Source organism: Apium graveolens, chromosome 10 (assembly GCF_009905375.1).
Source record: "Apium graveolens cultivar Ventura chromosome 10, ASM990537v1, whole genome shotgun sequence".
Classification (NCBI taxonomy): Eukaryota; Viridiplantae; Streptophyta; class Magnoliopsida; order Apiales; family Apiaceae; genus Apium; species Apium graveolens.
The window spans coordinates 197,877,896-197,898,481 of NC_133656.1; the positions used below are offsets into that span (position 1 = coordinate 197,877,896).

Below are 20,586 nucleotides of genomic sequence, written 5' to 3' on the forward strand. Positions count from 1 at the left end.
TGTTTAGCATCTGCTTAAATTTCTTAAAGAAAATTTATCGTGTTCATCAACTTTTCAAGATTTTTCTCAGATAATGTGGGTAGGCCATAATATTTTCCAATGAAGAAGTGTTTCACTCTGATTTATATCAACCCCATCTACAGTTTCATGTTAGGGGTGTTTATGTCTTGAGTCTTGACTCCTGAGAGGGTTATGATATGACGTCTCTTTGTGAACTTGCAGTTTTTTAGTGTTTACAGCTTATGATTCGTTGATTTTGTGCTGCTTGTTTTTACCCAACCTTAAAAAAAAAGATTACAAAACTCAGGAAATTGGTTTATGTCTTAAAAAATTGAGATGCAAAATCTTGCCTATTATATAATACTAGTAGATAACCGGTGCTAAGCACCGTCTGAGATCAAAATATCAATATTAAATAATGATTATAAAAATTTATTTTAATTTTTTATTAAAATATATAATAAATAAAATTGTATGATTATTGCAATTTTTCTTTTTAAATTATATGTAATTTTCATTAACTCAAATCTTATTAGAACAACAAACTGAACGTTATTATGTATCTGTTGTTCAAAAAGACATAATTAATATTTTACATCAAAATTTTAGTCGCAACACGATTGATGAATAATTTAACAAAATATTAAATCAACATTACTAAGTAATTGCATATTAAATTTCTTATTATTAGCTGAATTTGTGTTTTTATATAGTTTGTGATTGCATAATTTTTTCTAATAAATTATTCATTATGTATGTATAAATTTGCATTTGGTGCTAAAATAGAATTCTGTAGGCATGAATCAATTTATATACTATTCCGTTTATATAAAAACAATATAAATATGTGGTATATAAGAATAAAAAAACAGGTAAAATATATAGAATTATAAGGCATATATGAATAAAAAAAATAAAAATGGTATATTTAGAGTTATAGTAAGATTTAAAAAAGGGTGAAACCAAAAATTCGTAATACCTAAAAGGGGTGAAACAAAAGTATCACTTAAAAGATGATTTCCTTATTAATTAATAATAACATTGTTTAAAAGATTCCATTTTATTATTTTAATAAAAAATAAAAAAGAATTCTACGAAAAATAGAAATATCGTAATTATATATGATTCCAATCTATATTTTGTTAAAAAACAACATAGAACTCTACATGAAAGAAAAATATCCGGGTGAAACCTAAATACGGCGTAACCATACTAAGATAAAACCAAGTATCATATCAAGAAATAATTTAGAGTTCTACGAAAATAGAAGTGTAATCATATTACGGTTTGAATAATTTTATTATTTTCTAGTAGTGAAACCAAAATACAGTTTTTATAATATTCATACCATTTTATTAAAATAGAATTCTACCAACAAATTAAAAAAAATTAAATTAAAAAATTTTAATTTAAACACATGGCCTATTTACTCGATCGTGGTTTATATTTCTCGGAACCTATTTAGTTGAGCCAATTTATGAACTTATTTATTTTAAAATATAATTAAAAATAGGATTTAAAGCTATAAAAAATAAAAAAATCATGGCTTATAAAAAATTAAAAAATGAGTAAAAATAATATATATAGAACTAAAATTCAATAGGAATAAAAAAGTATAAAAATAATACACTTATAGTTATAACATGAATCATAAAAAAAAGCCGTGAAACTAAAATTAAGTGAAACCAAAGTATCACTTAAAAATAGGTTTCATTTATTAATAAAGAAAAACGGGTAAAAATAATACATCTAGAATTATAAGTTATATAGAAATAAAAAAGATAAAAATAATACACTTATATTTCATAAAAAGTGAAAATAAAAGGTGATAGAGCCAAAAAATAAGTGAAAATAAAGTATCACTTAAAAATTTTATTAATAAAAAAACAAATAAAAATAATATATATAGAATTATAAATTATATAGGATTTAAAAAGGGATAAAAATAATACACTTGAGTTATAACATGAATAATGAAAAGTGAAACTAAAAGGTGGTTTTACCAAAAAATTAGTGAAATCAAAATAGCATTTAAAAACAGGTTTCGCTTATTAATAAAGATTATTAATTTGTAATCGATCTTTTAGCTAAACATTGAGATGCTATAATATCCAAGCCCGGGTCTTTTATGAAAAGTTGAAAACAGTATATTCATTCTTTGTAATGAGGGTAAATCTTCATAATATATAACCTTTTCAATTGAATAGAGTTGATTTATCGATTGATATTGAGATGTTATAATATGGCTATAACGTACGCATGTCGGGAACATTTCCTGATGTCGAGGCTCTGCATTGCCTGCCTTCATAATGTTCCCCAAGTTAGAAAAGAATTTTACTCAACAATAATAACTATATTCTGCCAAAATAAAAGTAATAATAATAGATATTCAAATAAAGTTCATACGATTTCAATCATGTATGAGCAATTTATGTCCCTTTTATATCCCACGATTGTATCGAAATATCCGTATGCATTCTAAGAATTTCCATATCAATATTAATGTCCTTGGGAAATATGTTTAAGTAGCATGCAAATAAATTACTCTATTAATTAATAAAATCAGTCAAAAAAGAAATCAAATGGATTTTCAATAAATTTGTTCAACACTTTATCATATACAAAAATATTTTAGGCTCTCTTAGCTATTTTATTTACGTTTCTTGAGTAACAATTCACTACATTCTTATTTTACACATAAAATCAAATTACTCGTATATCTTATAAATCCGAACCTTAAGGCCTTGTTTGGATTGGGAGTTGAGGAGGGAGGGGTTGAGTTGAGCTAGGTTCAGCTAGGTTAGGTTAGGTTGGGTTAGGTTGAACCCTTACCTCATTTGGATGTAGGTGCAGAGTTAGTAGGGGTTGAACCCTTGACATGTTTGATTTGGAGTTGGAGTAATGTTGGTTTTTATCATATATAAATTATATATTGAAAAACTAGTGAATATTTTTAAATTTAATCTAAAAATTTTAACTAAATTTTAAGATATTTTTAAAAAATTAAAAAAAAAATAAAAAGAAAAAAAAAATGAAAAAACTTTAATAGAGAGAGAGTGAGAAAGAGAGAGAGAGTGAAAGAGAGAGGATAATAAAAAAAGGTAAGCTGCCAACACCCCAATGAAAAGTTCAATTTTTTGTATTACAAATTAACCCCTTTCAACCCTTGATGAACCCTCACAAAACCCAATTCGTGCTTTGACAAACTTTCCCAAACATGGTTCTTATGAGCCCGTCCCAACCCAGCTCAACCCACTCCCTCCCAACCTCCCATCCACAGCCTAACCGGTCAGCCTAACCGGTCAATATGGATGTTAAATCAGTATACAAGTCAATTATAAAAAAAAAAGATGGTCCTAGATGCTATAAGTTAAATTTTATCCAGTAAAATTAAACAGAATCATGATATAAAATTATATTACCAAAGATAGTATTTGACATCTTTCTCATATTAAAATAGTTTTCATGATTCAATTTTTGTTGGTTATAAATAAAGCTCTAACCCACACATTACAACATTAGCTTTGAGAGGAAAAAAATAGTTATCAAAGAGAAACTTTCATGCATGCAAAAAAAGTTGAGTGTTTTGCTGTTCCCATGCTTGTAAGGATTAAACTAACATTCAAAGAATTAAGCTGGGATTCATATTAAATTATGAGAATAATACAAGACTTCACTAGTACAAAAATGCTTTTTTGCGTCGCACTTTTAGCGTCGGTTGTATAGGGAACCGTTGCCTATACTGCTTTTATACGTCGGTTATAAGTTAAACCGACGCCTCTTGTAATTTTTTCTAGATCTATAGCATCGGTTGCCTATTTAACTGACGCTATTAACCATTAAATGTGTCGGTCACTGAAAAATCGACGACTAAAAGTGTTTTATAGCGTCGGGTTTCAAAATGCCGACGCTATAGGTTGGTTTTAAGGTGTCGGATATTAGGAACCGACAATAGTAGGTTCTGTTTAAGGTGTCGGGTATTAGGAACCGACACTATAGATTCTGTTTAAGGTGTCAGGTATTAGGAACCAACACTATAGGTTCTGTTTAAGGTGTCGGGTCTAGAAATGCCGACACTAAAGGTTCTGTTTATAGTGTCGCCTTCAAAAATGCCGACACTGTAGGTTATTTTCATTTTTCATGCTAGCTACCCTTTACCTTAAATTATTTATGATATATTTTATTCTTCTTTAAGAAGTACAAATTAAGAAAGTTGGTCATAAATTACAATTTCAATATTTTTATAACAATTTCTTACTTAATTAATTAATTGTACTTAAATAATTAAATATAATGAATAAAAATATTTTAATTATCTAAAAAATTTCCTTACAATAATAATTTCAATCCATTTTTTTAAAACAATTTGGTTATCAATTTTTTGTTATTAAACCAAAAGTTTGCATAAAATTCCGATTTTCACCGGATTAGAGTTTTATGTGGATCATGTTGGGCTTTTTTCCATATCAAATTTAAATTTTGGTTTTTACTGGATCATATCTGACAACATCTTCAAGAAAAAAATGTGGCCCATTTAAGTCTGCGAGCCAGGTAGACTTTTGCTAATCGAATTTTTCTAATATTTTCTGGGTCAGACGAGTTTGTCAAATTCATATTTTTTGTGTATCTTTGATCCCGCCACCTAACTTATATTATACAATTTAAGTGATTTATTGTAACTTATAAAGTATATTATTTGTTGAAATTAATTATATATAATTAATACAAATAATTTATTTAGTAAAAAATTTACAAATATTTTATAACTAAAATTTTAAATATTAAAAATGCTTTTTAATTTCTAGAACAAAGACATTTTAGTCATCAAAATGAAGGTCGTCTCATCGGTGGCCACTCTACTCTCTTTCCACACTTGTGAATACTAATTAGTGTAAATATTATAAATTTAAGTCTATCTCCCCTTTTTAAGCCGGTGGCTAATTTCAAAGTAGGCAAACATTCTTCTTAGGACAAAAACCTCTCTGCCAGTAAATATGTTTCACCAACTTATAATTACTACTTTGTTAAATGAGTTGTCCGGTTTTTTTATTACTATATTTTTCAATAATTATAAAAATATATTCAAAAAATTATAATATTGCTACATGTTCATAGAAATGGGAAGATCACGAACTATATAGAAGAGTCCTCTGATAATTGATGGTTTATCTCAAAATATAATAAAATATAATATTAAACAATAAACACACGACTAATAATTTCTTTGGACTTTCATCAAAACTTCATACACACATAAGTTTCAAAATTATCTCCCAACTTTTGATCAAAGTATATTATTAATATATTTTAAAATTAATAAATTAAAAATTATTTAATGTACGTACTTAATTTTACTAATACAAATATTTTGTATTAATTTATTCTTAGAAATTGAATGATAAATTTACATTTGTAAGAAATTATTGATATTTAGATATTAATATGTTACTATTAAAATTCTAATTTAAATATGTAAAGTTATCTAAAAACTAAAGATAAAAGATACTATGAAACTTGCATTAAGTATTGTGTTAATTTAGGATATTATTATTATTGATTGATAAAACTTGCTTACAAATTTTAATTATTATTATTGAAAGGTTAACATATAAAAAAATATTTAACAAGAATTTATAGAAAATAGTTTAATTTAAACCTAATTAAATAATTTTCTCTCCGTCATAAGGTCTTGGAAATTGTAACTATTTTTTCATAAAAAATGATAAGAACAAATATTTAGTCAATCAACACCTCTGTGGTGGAATTAAAAATAAATAGTCACCTCTTAGTTATTAAAAATGATGAAATACTAGTTTTTGTTAGTCTGGATAAATATTCAAGAGTTGAAAAAAAAGAGATACTCCAAATTTATCCCGTCTAATGCCTACCCGACCGAACAATCCTAATTTCCAATCGACAGCTCCATCTCCATATTGCAGTTATTCTGATTAAGCCCCCAGTTTTGCCGATAAGAAGCTGCAGGTCAATTTCATCTCCATCTCTGTTTCCTGCTTCGTCCCAGGTTTATTTCATCTCCCTCCCTCTCTCTCTATTCCTCCCTCTCTCTCTATTTCTTAATCCCTAACCCTCTCTCTCGCTTTATTTCTCTCTAGCTATCTCTCTGTCTCTCTCCCCCTTCTCTCGCTTTATTTCACTTGCATATAAGAATAATGACTAGTATTTTTTATGACATATGTTGCATATAAGAATGTATAATGACTAGTTTGATGTAATATGCTTCGTACTTTCTAATTCACTAAGTTTGATGTCACATCTCTATGTCGTATGCAATGTTCATCGACATACAATGTATTAATCGATTGAAGCATGTATCTGTAGTAACTAACAAATAATTTTACCATGTAAACCTTATAGATGTACATCATTTTCCTGTGGTGCTTGTTTATCTAAATTTGCATGTTTTAGTTTTGTGCTTAATCCTGTGATCTTTTCAGGGCCAAATCTATATGATTACTCTATATTGCCGTAACATGGGGCGAGAATACTCTATATGATTACTTGCTCAACCCTAATAAGGTAACGGAACCACCTGGCATTTCTCACTTGTTGCTCGATTTGAGATCCCTATTGAAAACATCTGGGTTTGTGATCTATTTCATCTATTCAGATAGTAAAGGTTACATACTCTATAATATAGGACTATGTGCTACTATGTTACTGTACTTATTTGTTAGAAAGCTGTTACTTGGTTTTTGTGTCAACAATTTTAGAACAGAGGATTGGCTTATAAGAATAATTTAGGTGACATATAAGCAAGTGAAGCAATCTACACTATACAGCAAGTTGGCTAGAATAAGATTTTTATTAACACTATATGCTACTTCTAAAGGGTTGAATTTAGTTAGTGCTTTTAATTTAATCTCTAACCAGCAGTGATTGTGAATGCAGGATTGCTAGTTAATAATGCGACATCATTTGTGAGTCTATTACTATGGTTTAATAAACTGTTCAATTGTTATGTGTTATATGTTATGCAGGAGAGGAACTAGTGGTTGTGGTTTTATCAGTGGTTTAATTGATATTTTGGTTTCGAAAATGATTTAATTATATCAAAAAATTTACTTCACAAATTAAACTTGTGATATACAGGTTAAAGGTATCTCTAAATCATTCTTCCAGGCTCTATTTCTCACCATGCAGAAATCTAATTCTTTACCGACCTTGTCTCTGCTACAAGTATATTTTTCTTTTCTCCGGTTTGCTTGGTTAAATCTTCTCTTTCTTTAAGTTTAATCATGTTGTTTGTTCTGAGATTTTAATTATAAAATTATAATCTGGAACTATTCTAATTTGAGATGGAAAGAAACACTTCAACCATGAGAGGTTTAGTGATCGAATAGAGAGGTGATTATCCGTCTTTTGTGCAAAAGAATGTCTTAACTAACATTATTCAGATTTTAGAGCTTACACCTTATGAAATACATTAAAATTTGATGACCTGCTAATATTTAGTCTTACATAAAGACATTCTTTTATAGTGTATATATGAAGTTAAGAGAGGGAAACTTATAAACCTGGTAAGTAACTACTAAGGCCTCACTGATGATATCTCTGTCTCAAGATATAAACTTATAGGACACTTAAGAAGGCCAATTGAGTAAAAAAAGACCATTTAATTTTCCTGCTTAAGTTATTATAACTGCATTTCAAACTATCCTAATCAGAGTCTTCTGGTTCACACAAATTTCTTTGGAGTTGACAAATAATTCTAGTCATCTTTTATTTGGTCACTATGATCTTATCAGTATGGCTGCAACAAATAATTATGTTATCGGTATTGTTGTTTGACTGATTTTATAAAGGTAATTAGTATTTTTTTTGGTACTAACTTTCTTTTGAAATTTTCCATAATTTATGATGCAGATTCAGTATTTTGTCGTCTTTGTGTGATACATATGAGAAAGGAAGACTAAGTATGGAAATAAGGGACGACTTTTACATCAAAAGTCAGAGGTACAACATTATTTTAAAAGGGAAATAGAGTGCCAGAGAACTTCTTCAAATTGTAATTTATTAGATTTGTTAGTGAATGTACTTCTTCCTTGTAAACAAGATATATAACATCAAATCTTTTAAATTTATTTTTAATTAAATTTCTGATGAGATTTCTGTTATGTTTCTATTTTTGTGGCTTTTATTGTTGACTATATATATATGAAGCAGATTATTTAGAATGTCAATAAAACAAAAAAAAAGACTTTAGGTGTCGGTTATTATGTGTCCGACGCTAAAAGACAAATACTTAAGGCGACGACATTTTTCAACAACCGACACTAAATAGCATAGACTTAATGCGATGGCATTTCTGAAAGCCGACACTTATGTAATGACTATAAGCATCGCCATTTAAAAAAACCGACGCTGTTACACACATTTTATGCGTCGGTTAGTAGACCTGTAGCGTCGGTTTTTCAGCCGACACAGACACCGTATTAGCGTCGCCTAGTTGACCGACGCTACAGACCTATACCTATAGCGTCCCCTTCATGTACTACGCCCAATAACCGACGCCTTAGACCAATTTTGACCGACGCTAAAAGTCCATTCTATACTAGTGCTTATAGATAAGATAACTGACACTCATAAAAAACCTAAAGACCAGGGATGTTCACCTGGTTTTTCTTCACGCACGCTTAACTGGACTCCTACTAAATAACAACTACATCAGACCAAGTCTGATACTACAACGTACACTTTGTTTATTCAAACACCAAACAAAACTAAGTAGAACAAAATAGAAAATAAGGCATGTTTAGAATAAGACCCAACATGCTCCCCTTTAATCTAAACGCGTTCCAGGTTCTTAACTCCGAGCAAACTTCTCATCTTTTCAAACTTGGCTGCAGACAGAGCTTTAGTCAGTATATCAGCACGTTGTTCACTTGTACTGACATGTTTGATCACGATTAACCCATGCTCAACACAATCTCGAATGAAGTGGTAGCGCACATCAATGTGCTTGCTTCTTCCATGGAATACCGGGTTCTTTGCTAAATCGATAACAGACCTATTATCAATATACAAGACAACCGGACCTGGTTTAATGTCAGTGATATAACTAAGAACCCTTTGAAGCCATATGCATTGACAAGCTGCAGTCGTAGCCGCCATAAACTCAGCTTCACACGACGAGAGTGCAACACATCGCTGTTTTTGTGAAATCCAAGAAATCAAACTTTTATCGAGATAGAAAATCACCCCACCTTTACTCTTTCTGTCTTCTACACTCCCAGCCAAGTCACTGTCAGAAAACCCAAACAAAAGATAATTGCCACGCCCTTTGGTATATGTCAAACCATAATGTAATGTACCTTTCACATAACGACATATCCTCTTTATAGAATTTAAATGCAGCACAGTAGGATTCCACATATACCGACTAACTATTCCCACCGCATATGCTAAGTCAGGACGTGTATAAACCAGATATCGTAAACCTCCAACAAAACTCTTGTAATAAGTCGAGTTAACTGGCTCACCAATTATATCTGCATCAATATGTAGCTTTGGCTCTATAGGATATTTCACTGCATTACACTCGCTCATTCCTGCCTTCTTGAGCACCTTCTTAGCATATGTAGTTTGTTTTATACTGATGAAATCCTTCCCTTGATCAACCTCCAAACCCAAATAATATGATAACTTTCCAAGATCAGTCATGTCAAATTCACTACTCATCTCCCCTTTGAATTTGACAATACTTGCAAGACTAGTTCCAGTGATTATCAAATCATCAACATAAACGCCCACAAGTAATGACTCATGGCCGATTCTTCGAATGTAGACAGCATGCTCAAAATGACACTTAACAAAACCCAAGTTAAATAAGCACTTGTTTAGCTGAGAGTACCATGCACGGGGTGCTTGACGCAACCCATATAAGGCCTTTAACAACTTATAAACTTTATGTTCTTGACCCTTTCGTACGTAGCCCTTAGGTTGTGATACATAAACTTCTTCCTGGAGAACACCATTCAAAAAAGCAGACTTAACATCAAGATGATGGACCTCCCATTCATTTTTGGCAGCGAGTGCTAATAACAGACGAACCGTCTCCAATCTGGTTACAGGTGCAAAGACCTCGTCGTAATCTATATTATGTTTTTGCACTTAGCCATTTGCCACCAGACGTGCTTTATGTTTGATCACCTCCCCGTTTGTGTCCTTTTTTAGTTTGAACACCCATTTTAGATCAATTGCTTTGTGTCCTTTTGATAACTCAGTGAGCTGCCATGTGTTATTTTTCTCAATAGTATCAATTTCCATATTCATTGCAACTCTCCAGGCTTCTTCTTTGACAGCTTGCTCGAAATTTCCTGGCTCATCTACTCCTGACAAGAGTAGTTCGTCTTAGATCTCTACTTTTTCAGTGGTGTTGTAAATATCTGTAAGATGTCTGTAGCGTTGTGGCTCACTGTCACTACTGAAAACACCACTACTGAAAACACTGGAGTTGGCACTTGCTTGAGTTTCAGGTCTAGAGCTGGTACTGTCTTCGGTTTCAGGTGTCTGTGAAGAAAACACAGTTGTGATTGGTGTCATTGGAGACGACTCATTGTCGAGCTCAGGATCCTCTTGTGTATCTGGTACATAATTTTCGAGAGTAAACTGTCTCGTTGCTTGTGTACAACTACTATCATCTGATTTCTGCCAAGTCCATCCTTTTGATTTATTAAAAATGACATCCCTGCTTATATGTATACGCCCTGTGTCTGGATCAAATAATCGATATGTCTTGGTTCCCGGTTCTCTTCCAAAATGAACCAACAATTTACTCTGATCATCAAGCTTGTGTGTGAAATTAGTTGGGATCTTCATGTAAGAAATGCAACCAAACACTTTCAAATGGTTAACATTTGGTTTTTGACCATACCAAGCCTCATGTAGAGTGATGTTTGAAAGTGTTCGAGTAGGAAGTTTATTCAAGATATGAACTGCGTGCCTGACAGCTTCTCCCCAGAACTTTGTAGGTACTTTCCTTTCTTTTAAAAGACTTCTAGCCATGGCCATCACTGTTCGATTACGGCGCTCTATAACACCATTTTGCTGTGGTCTGTAGGGCGCGGTATAATTTCTTGATATGCCTGTTTCTTTACAGAAAGATTCAAAGTTTCTGGAGCAAAATTCTTCTCCACGGTCAGTGCGAAACACCTGGATTTTCTGGTTTCTGTTCTCAACTTGTAATTTAAACTTCTTAAAAGAAATCAGTGTCTCATTTTTCGTTTGAGCATAAAGACCCACATTTTACGACTGTAATCATCAACTACATGAAATATTTATTACCAGCTGGAGTAGGTGGCGAAATAGGCCCACAAAGATCCCCATGTATAAGTTGTAATGCATGCTTAGCAATAAAAAGTTGGGTGAGAAGGGAAAGGCTTACGAGATTGTTTAGACATAAGGCACCCACTGCAGATTTCTCTCGGCTGATTGATTGAGGGAAGTCCACACACCATTTAATTTTTCGACATCAGATGCATTGCTTTGATATTAACATGCCCAAGGCGTGAATGCCATAGCCATGCTTCTTCCTCCGCCTTTGTCAGTAGACAAGCTTCTTTTGTTTCTTCAATCTGAATTTTGTAGAGACGATTGACAGAACGTTTTACATGCATAAGAAGACGCCCACAACTGTCATAAACCCACAAACTATCCCCGTTAAGTACCACTCGATTCCCTTCTTCAGAAAGCTAGCCTAAGCTGATAGTGTTACTTCACAATGTAGGAATATAGTACACTCCATGTAATACTCTGATTTCACCATTTTTACAAGCAATCCTGATCGAACCCTTCCTTTCAATTTTGACTAGAGAACCGTCACCAAATTTTACCTGTCCGCTCACCGATTTGTCCAAATTTTGAAATTTATCATGGTGCTCCGTCATGTGGTTACTAGCCCCATTGTCTAGGTACCAAGTATTCTCCTCTGTCTCCTTTGTGTTAGAGTCACACCTTCAGTCAAAAAAATTACTTCATCTTCACAAACTTCATTCATAACCATCAGAAGTGCAGGTTCATCGTCATTTGTTTGTGTGAGGTTAGCTTCTCCTCGTTGCAGTCTGTTCCCTCTTGGTTTTCTGCATTCGGCCGCAAAATGTCCATAAGCTCCACAATTTAAACATTTGATTTTGCTCCTGTCAACTCTGTCACGCCCACCTTGATTATCTCTTCCATGATGATATTCGTTTTCAAACTGTGACCCTCATCGGTTTGATTTCTTCAGCCACTCTTCGCGTGTAAGCAAGAGTTTTCCACTATTATTTTCACGTTTTGACCATTCATCCTCCGTTAATAAGAGTTGTTGTTCTTCTTTGCTGTTTTCCTGTCCAGATATCCGTTCCTCATGTGCCTTTAGAGAGCCAATTACTTCCTCAACAGACATCGTTCCCAGATCTCCAAATTGCTCAATGGATGAAGCAATTTGTAGAAACTTGGTTGGAACCGCCCTTAGCAGTTTTTTCACAACATACTCCTCTCCAATTGTCTCTCCAAGTGCCCAAATGTTTGCAACCAGGCCATTTAATTTCATGTAGATTTCGTCTAAATTCTCCGAATCCTTCATGCTTAAGGACTCAAACTCAGCTTTAAGAATTTGAGCCTTAGCCATCTTAATCTTCTCTGCACCCAATGATAGTGTATTTATCGCTCCCCAAGCATCTTTAGCTGTTCTTCGCTCTGCAAGTGTCAACAATAGGTCTTCTGGGATACCTTGATAGATTATGGCCAAAACTCGTTTATCCATCTTATCATCCACGTTGGCCTTTGGATCTTTGGGTTACTGCGTCACACACGTCGTATGCTTGCATATAAACTCTCATTTTCATAGCCCATGCAGTATAGTTAGTCTTCGTCAGCATATGATAGCTTAAGCCGATTTGTCCTTCCTTGCTCTTACTTGATTCCGTCGCCATTCTTGTTGATAGAGTGCTTACTAGGTGGAAGAAAGCTCTGATACCAGATGTAAGGATTAAACTAGCATTCAAAGAATTAGGCTGATAGTTTTCTGAATGAAATGAAATATAACTGGGACTCATATTAAATTATGAGAATAATACAGGACTTACAGATAAGATAAGATAAGATAACTGACACTCACAAAAAACCTAAAGACCAGGGATGTTCACCTGGTTTTTCTCCACACACGCTTAACTGGACTCCTACTAAATAGCAACTACATCAGATCAAGTCTGATACTGCAACTTACACTTTGTTTATTCAAACACCAAACAAAACTAAGTAGAACAAAATAGAAAATAAGACCCAACATGGCTAGGCCACGGGCACATATCACCATACTTAGAGCTCGCAAACAAACTTAGCCAAAGAAATTTCACAGTATATCTTTGTTCCACACCAGTTAACCTTAAAATCCATCGAAAACAAGGTTGGTTTCGAGGACAGTTCGATTCAACTGATTGAACTACTCGTAAATTTACCAGATCTCCCTCCTTGTTACCATTTCACTATTGGACTTCCATCAAACCTCATGCCTACTCTGGAAAACGCCTTTGACATGTCAAAACATGACTTTTCTGATATTCTCGCAAAATATAAACCTGATTTGCTTGTTTATGATTTTCTTCAGCCGTGGGCACCCCAGGCCGCTTTCAAGCTTGATATTCCTGCTGTTCAGTTTATAACTAGCAGCGCGACACAAACTGCAGTTTTGTTTCATGCATACAAGAAGCCGGATGTTGAGTTCCCTTACTCGCAGATTTATTATCGAGATTATGAGACTGCTAATATCGCGGAGTTGAGAAAATCTGTAGATGATCATAAGAGATATCGGTCGAATCTGGTTATTGATTGCATTGAGAAATCTACTGAGGTGGTTTTGATTAAGGGGTTTAATGAGATTGATGAAAAGTACAACAAGTATTTGTCGAGTTTGTGTGGGAAAAAAATAGTTCCTGTTGGGCCTTTGGTTCAAGAACCTACTAACAATGTTAAAGATGACAGATGAGAATTCAGAGACTATAAAATGGCTTGACATGAAGGAGAAGGCGTGTACTGTGTTTGTTTCATTCGGGAGTGAGTACTTTCTCTCGAACGAGGATTTTGAAGCAATTGCAGAGGGCTTGTTGCAGAGTAATGTCAATTTCATATGGGTCATGAGGTTTCCGCTTGGAGAGAAAATTAGTCTTGAAGATAAACTGTAAAAACTCGGATTTTATGACAGGGGAATGGTTGTGGAGGGTTGGGTTCCGCAAACAAAAAGATTTTAGGACACGCGAACACATGTGGTTTTGTTAGTCATTGTTGCTGGAACTCTGTGATTGAAAGCATGAAGTTTGGTGTGCCAATCATTGCAATGCCAATGCATATTGATCAGCCCATCAATGCAAGACAGCTGCATCCTAAGCAGATTGCAAGTGTGATTCGAAGATTGCTAATTAAATGATGAGTTTGTAAGGGAAAAAGTAAGTGAATTGAGCTATCAAATAAAGATGAAAAAGGATAAAGAAATTGATCAAGTTGTTAAAAGAATTGAAGAAGCTCTGTGTCCAAAAGAAACAAGCAGTAAAACCGAAACCGAGATGCATGGATCCAGAGCTGTTCACGAATCGAGCCGAGCCGAGTTTTGATCGAACCGAGTCGAGTTTTCATTTTTTTTTTGACGAGCCGAGCCGAGCCGAGCTTTCTTAACGAACAAAAACTCATGTTCGAGCTCGAGCACGTTAACGAACGAGCCGAACACGAGTTTTTATCGAACAAAACCGAGCCCAGCCGAGCTGAATTAAAAAAATCTGGTCAAAACACCGGTTGACTGTTAAAATAACGAACCAAATACTTTTATTTTTTTCTAAAAATTTTGTCATATCACTAAAATATATTGATCTTAACATCCCTACGGTTGGATCATTCATAAATATTTTTAAAAAAACCGAAACATTAATATGATACTAAACACTAGTTACAAGTACAGGTCAAAACACCGGTTGACTGTTAAAATAAAAAATCAAATACATTTATTTTTTTCTAAATTTTTTGTCATATCACTAAAATATATAGATTTTAGCATTCGTACGGTTGGATCATCTATAAATATTTTTTAAAAAATCAAAACATGAATACGAGACTAAACAATAGTTACAAGTATATGTCAAAACACCGGTTGATTGTTAAAATAACAAATCATATATATTTATCTTTTTCTAAAAAAAATTTCACGTCACTGAAATATATAGATATTAACATCCGTACGGTTGGATCAATCTTAAATATTGTTTTAAAAATTGAAACATTAATATGAGACTAAACACTAGTTACAAGTACTGTCCAAACAATTGGTTGATTGTCAAAATAACAAACAAAATAAATTTATTTTTTTCTAAAATTTTTATCATGACACTAAAATATATAGATATTAACATCCGTACGGTTGGATCATCTATAAATATTTTTAAAAAAATCAAAACATTAATACGAGACTAAACACTAGTTATAAGTACATGTCAAAACACCGGTTGAATGTTAAAATAATAAATCAAATACATTTATTTTTTTCTAAAAATTTTGTCATGTCACTAAAATATATAGATCTTAACATCCGTACGGTTGGATCATTTACAAATATTTTTTTAAAAATTGAAACATTAATACGAGACTAAACACTAGTTACAAGTAATGTTCAAACAATTGGTTGATTGTCAAAATAACAAACAAAATAAATTTATTTTTTTCTAAAATTTTTATCATGTCACTAAAATATATAGATATTAACATCCGTATGGCTGGATCATTCATAAATATTTTTTTTTAAAATTGAAATATTAATATGAGACTAAACACTAGTTACAAGTAGTGTTCAAACAATTGGTTGATTGTCAAAATAACAAACAAAATAAAATTATTTTTTTTCTAAAATTTTTATCATGTCACTAAAATATATAGGTATTAACATTCGTATGGTTGTATCATTCATAAATATTTTTAAAAAAATTGAAATATTAATATGAGACTAAACACTATTTATGAGAAGTATTCAAATAATAGGTTGATTGTCAAAATAACAAACAAAATAAATTTATTTTTTTCTAAAATTTTTATCATGTCACTAAAATATATAGATATTAACATCTGTACGGTTAGATCATTAATAAATATTTTTAAAAAAATTGAAACATTAATATGAGACTAAACACTAATTACAAGTAGTGTTCAAACAATTGGTTGATTGTCAAAATAACAAACAAAATAAATTTATTTTTTTCTAAAATTTTTATCATGTCACTAAAATATATAGATATTAACATCCGTACGGTTGGATCATTCATAAATATTTAAAAAATCGAAACACCAATCAGGAAATAAATACTAGCTACAAGTAGTAGTTAAATCACTTGTTAATTATTAAAATATCAAATTAAAAAATTTAATTTTAATATCTGAATTTTTTCAAAATATAGTTAGACATTCATATAATTCAATAATTTAAAAATATTTATAAAAAATCTGAATAAAATTCATAATAATTAAATATATAAAAAATAATTTATTTTTTTTAATTTTTTTCGAGCCGAGCCGAGCCGAATTCGAGCCGAACATACCAAAAGCTCCTCTCGAGCTCGTTTTCTTAACGAACACATTTTTGTGTTCAAGTTCGAGCTCGAGCCCTTAACGAACCGAGCCCTTAACGAGCCGAGCTGGAGCTCGGTTCGCGAACAGCTCTACAGGGAAATATTCAAGTTCATGGGTCGACCCAACTGGTTCACCCAGTTTTGGAAGCAATTGCTGAATCTATCCTGTTTGGGATTATTACTAGAATTGGAGGATTAATAAATTATTATATGCTAGGTTTTACTTAATTATAGGAGTTACTAGTTACTACTAATGTAGGCCTAAAAAAGATCATAGCTAGGGGCAACCCATGTATTTTTTTTTTGAAATAAACGTACTTGCTTTCATAAAATCAAATCATTAATCAATACATCATAGATAATTCCCGGAGCAACATCCACCCACTCCTGGGAGTCTGACATAGAATGAGTCGCTCTAGCCAATGTATGAGCTACTTCATTCGCAGACCTATGCACAAATTGCACTAGCATTTCATCAAAATGCTTAAAAAACTGAATACAATCTAAGACGATCGTGTGAAAATATGAACGTCCCTGCTCTCCCTTACAAGCATCTGCCAGCAACTTCGAGTCTGTTTCGAATATGCACTTCTTTAATCCCAAGGACTTTGCCCATGCTAATGCTTCCTTCAATCCTAAAGCTTCTGCTTCCCGAGGTTGCACATGTACCCTTATTTGAATGTGACTGGTACATAATGTTGATGTGACTGGTACATAATGTTGATGCTCGTTATATATAAAATACGTTTTCTATTTAATTATCTCGTCCGTTTTATTTATTTTTATAAATTTTTTTTTCATGATATTTCATTCATTAAACTTATCAAAAATTGTAAAATTTTATAATATAAAATTAAATAGAACTCTACTTACTCCTTTCTTCTCACTCACTCTTTCTATTAAATAAGCTTCTGTTCAAACTAAACTATACAATTCAATGGGATTAAAAGAGTATTTATCTTTTCTTATTGTTTGATTTATATTTATACCGAATGGGATACCAATTTATGTTTGATTTGAAACTTGCAATGCAAGGATGTCAGAGTCTTTTCTCTTATCTTCCAAAATTATCATCATAAAATTTGGAAAATATCGGTATTTATAGCAAAAGGCATAGACTCCAAAACTTTTTCCTTCAAAATTGTTTTCCAATATATGAATGATAATATTACTCATAACAATATGTGAATCTGCATACATATATATGCGTTTATAAATTAAAATCAAATTAAAATTCAAATACATCAACTGAAGAATATTTTTAGAATAATATCTAACATTATTTTGATTTTGATTAATTATTTAATTTAATTTTGAGAAAGTATTTTAATCGGTTAATTACAATTTTCAACTTTCACCACCATGCCTTGCTCTTAGAACTTTATTCCCTGGCTTTTTTTGCCAAGTTATTTCCACGCCTTTTTAAACAAGCCAAGAATTTGATTTTGGGTCAAAAGCTATTAAATATAAGCGCAGCTGCGTGTTGATATGAAGCTGCAACCCTATATATAGGCACCCCTCTATAAACATTTCCAAGTTTAGTATAGGAATCAAGACCATTTATTTGCAATTGATTGTTTCGATTGTGATGTCCGGCTGTTTTTATAGCAACGACAAATATAGTAAGTGGGGAAAGATAATGTGATCTCTTTTATGAAGATAATTTTTAACGTTAAATTTATTCACGGAAAGATGTTATAATAATCTTATAGTGTGATTGTGTATGTTTCATATACTTGGACCGTCTATTTTTAAAAGTTTATGTTTCCCCCCATAAACTTGAGTTTGACGGTAAATACAAACAAACAATTTTCTACTACTGAGTCTGTTGCTAATTATGATCCAATTTTTATAATTTACTTGTATTACATCAAAAATACTCATATCTATTAGGGCTACAAATTTTAAATATTGAAATTAATGTTGAATATCAATAATTTATTTAATGAATCAAATATTTTTTTATCTGATTTATCGATAACAACGATTTTTAAAAAATCACCCTAAAGTTTTATAATCATGATATTGGTTCAAAACCACAAATCTTTAGTGCTTATACAGTACTAGAAAATTAATTATCTATTACTTTATGAAGTTACTAGAAAACCAATAGGATTTGTAATTTATCTCCTCTGCAATTGTAATTAATAGAGATAATAACATATATTAATAAAATTTAAATTTAATTTTTGACAAAAAAATGAAATTTGAATTTGAATTAATCAATTAGGAAACATTAAGCCCAGCCACTAATAAATTTGTTAATATTAAAACTTAAATTTATCATTTTATTTTTACCCACTAATTAAAAGAAAGTAAATTGTTTTTACCTTAATTCGTGTTGCCCAAGCACAAGTGAAATAATGCATCTATACACACAAACCTGATCAATACATACACTAACAGTACTATATACTTGCACCACCTCACCTCATTTCACACACACACACTACACACAATCACACACATTTACACACACAAGAGAAAAAATGAGCACTAACATTTCACTGGTTGACTCGTCCGACTCGGCTGAGTTCGCGCACAAGCTATTTGTTGAGGAGACTTCCGGTGAGTTGAATAGAATCGTTACTGTGTCGTACAGGTTTTTATGTTTAATCGCTTAGTTTACTGAGTCTTACTCGTTGTAATGTTGTATTTAGTGTGGACTAGTGAGTCGTCCGACGAGTTTTGTTGTTTTTATTTGTTTGCTTGAGGACGAAGTAGCGGTAAAGTATATATGCAATATATATTACCGAGTTGAGTCGTGTTTGATTTAATATGTAGACTGAGTTAAGCGAGTTTCTGTTCTTATTGTTTTTTTGCTTGTTTTGATTTGATATTTGTACGGAGTTAGGCGAGTTTCTGTTCGTACTGTTCCTTTTGCTTGTTTTGATTTGATTTTATGCTAGTTAACCGACTTTCTGTCCGTACTGTTTATTTTTCTTGTGTTTTTCTGCCTCTCTCTCTCTGTCTCTCTCTCCCTCCCTCTCTCTCACTCTCTCGGTCTCTCTCTCTCTCCCTCTCTCTGTCTGACTCTCTCTCCCTCCCTCTCTCTCACTCTCTCTGTCTCCCTCCCTCCCTCTCTCTCCCTCTCTCTGTCCCTCTCTCTCCCTCTCTAATTCTCTGCGTTTATGTCACGTAGTGAAATAATTAATGTTCATGTTATTGTGCAGATGTTCTGAGACTAAGGGGAGGGAAAGGAGGCCCACCCAAGATTGACCCTAATCTAGTCGTTCTCGCTCAGAAACACAACCAGAATCGGATGATTTGCAGAAAGTAAGTAGCTCCTACATTAGTAAAATTATTTAAACTGTTTCGAGTTTTTTTACTGTTGTTTTAAAGAATTGCTGTATATGTTGATTAGTTATTGGAAACGTTGTTTATCAATTAAGCTTTTAATTACGGATTTATAATTAAAGAACCGTAAATGAACAGATGCTATGCGCGTTTGGATGTGCGTGCAAAGAATTGCCGCAAGAAGAAATGCGGGCACAGCAATGAGGTATAGATAATTTTTCGCATAATTGAACAGATTTTGGAATGAATTTCAGGCACTTACTGATTTTTAGTTTGTGTTTTTTACAATGCAGTTGAGGCCAAAGTCTGTTCTGGATTCCAAGGGTTCGGGCTAACAAGATTCTGATTTTCGTGTTTATTATCTAGTTATCTAGAACTAGAACTTTAGGATTGTCAAGTTTATGGTTGTAATAAATCAATCAGATAATTGTGCTTGTAGAAACGAAGTTAATTGACAGTGGTTTCGACCTTGGCTATTAGTTACGTGGTGCTTGTTAATGATTGTTATTTCAGATTTTATCCTTTTGGTTGGCTTGTGATTTTGATTGATGGTTGTGTCTTACTGGTTCCATGTTTTAATTGAATACTTGAGATTTTGATGCTGTTGAATTACTTGTGATTGATTGTAGTGACATATAGAGAAAATAATTGGTTTGTGCATTGTAAGCTTGATTAATGCACGTTAGCT

At 32.2% G+C, this 20,586-nt stretch overlaps 1 protein-coding gene and 1 pseudogene across 1 annotated transcript; both read left to right on the forward strand.

Moving 5' to 3' along the window:
- The first annotated feature begins 10,413 nt into the window (after positions 1-10,413).
- On the forward strand, positions 10,414-14,422 carry LOC141691573 (mogroside IIIx synthase-like; annotated as a pseudogene).
- A 4,604-nt stretch (positions 14,423-19,026) lies between these two features.
- On the forward strand, positions 19,027-20,377 carry LOC141689164 (uncharacterized). Its single transcript, XM_074493351.1, has 4 exons — positions 19,027-19,169; positions 19,775-19,877; positions 20,037-20,103; positions 20,192-20,377. Exons 1-4 carry the CDS (start codon positions 19,091-19,093, stop codon positions 20,231-20,233), a joined length of 291 nt encoding a protein of 96 aa, XP_074349452.1. The 5' UTR covers positions 19,027-19,090; the 3' UTR covers positions 20,234-20,377.
- Positions 20,378-20,586: the final 209 nt, after the last annotated feature.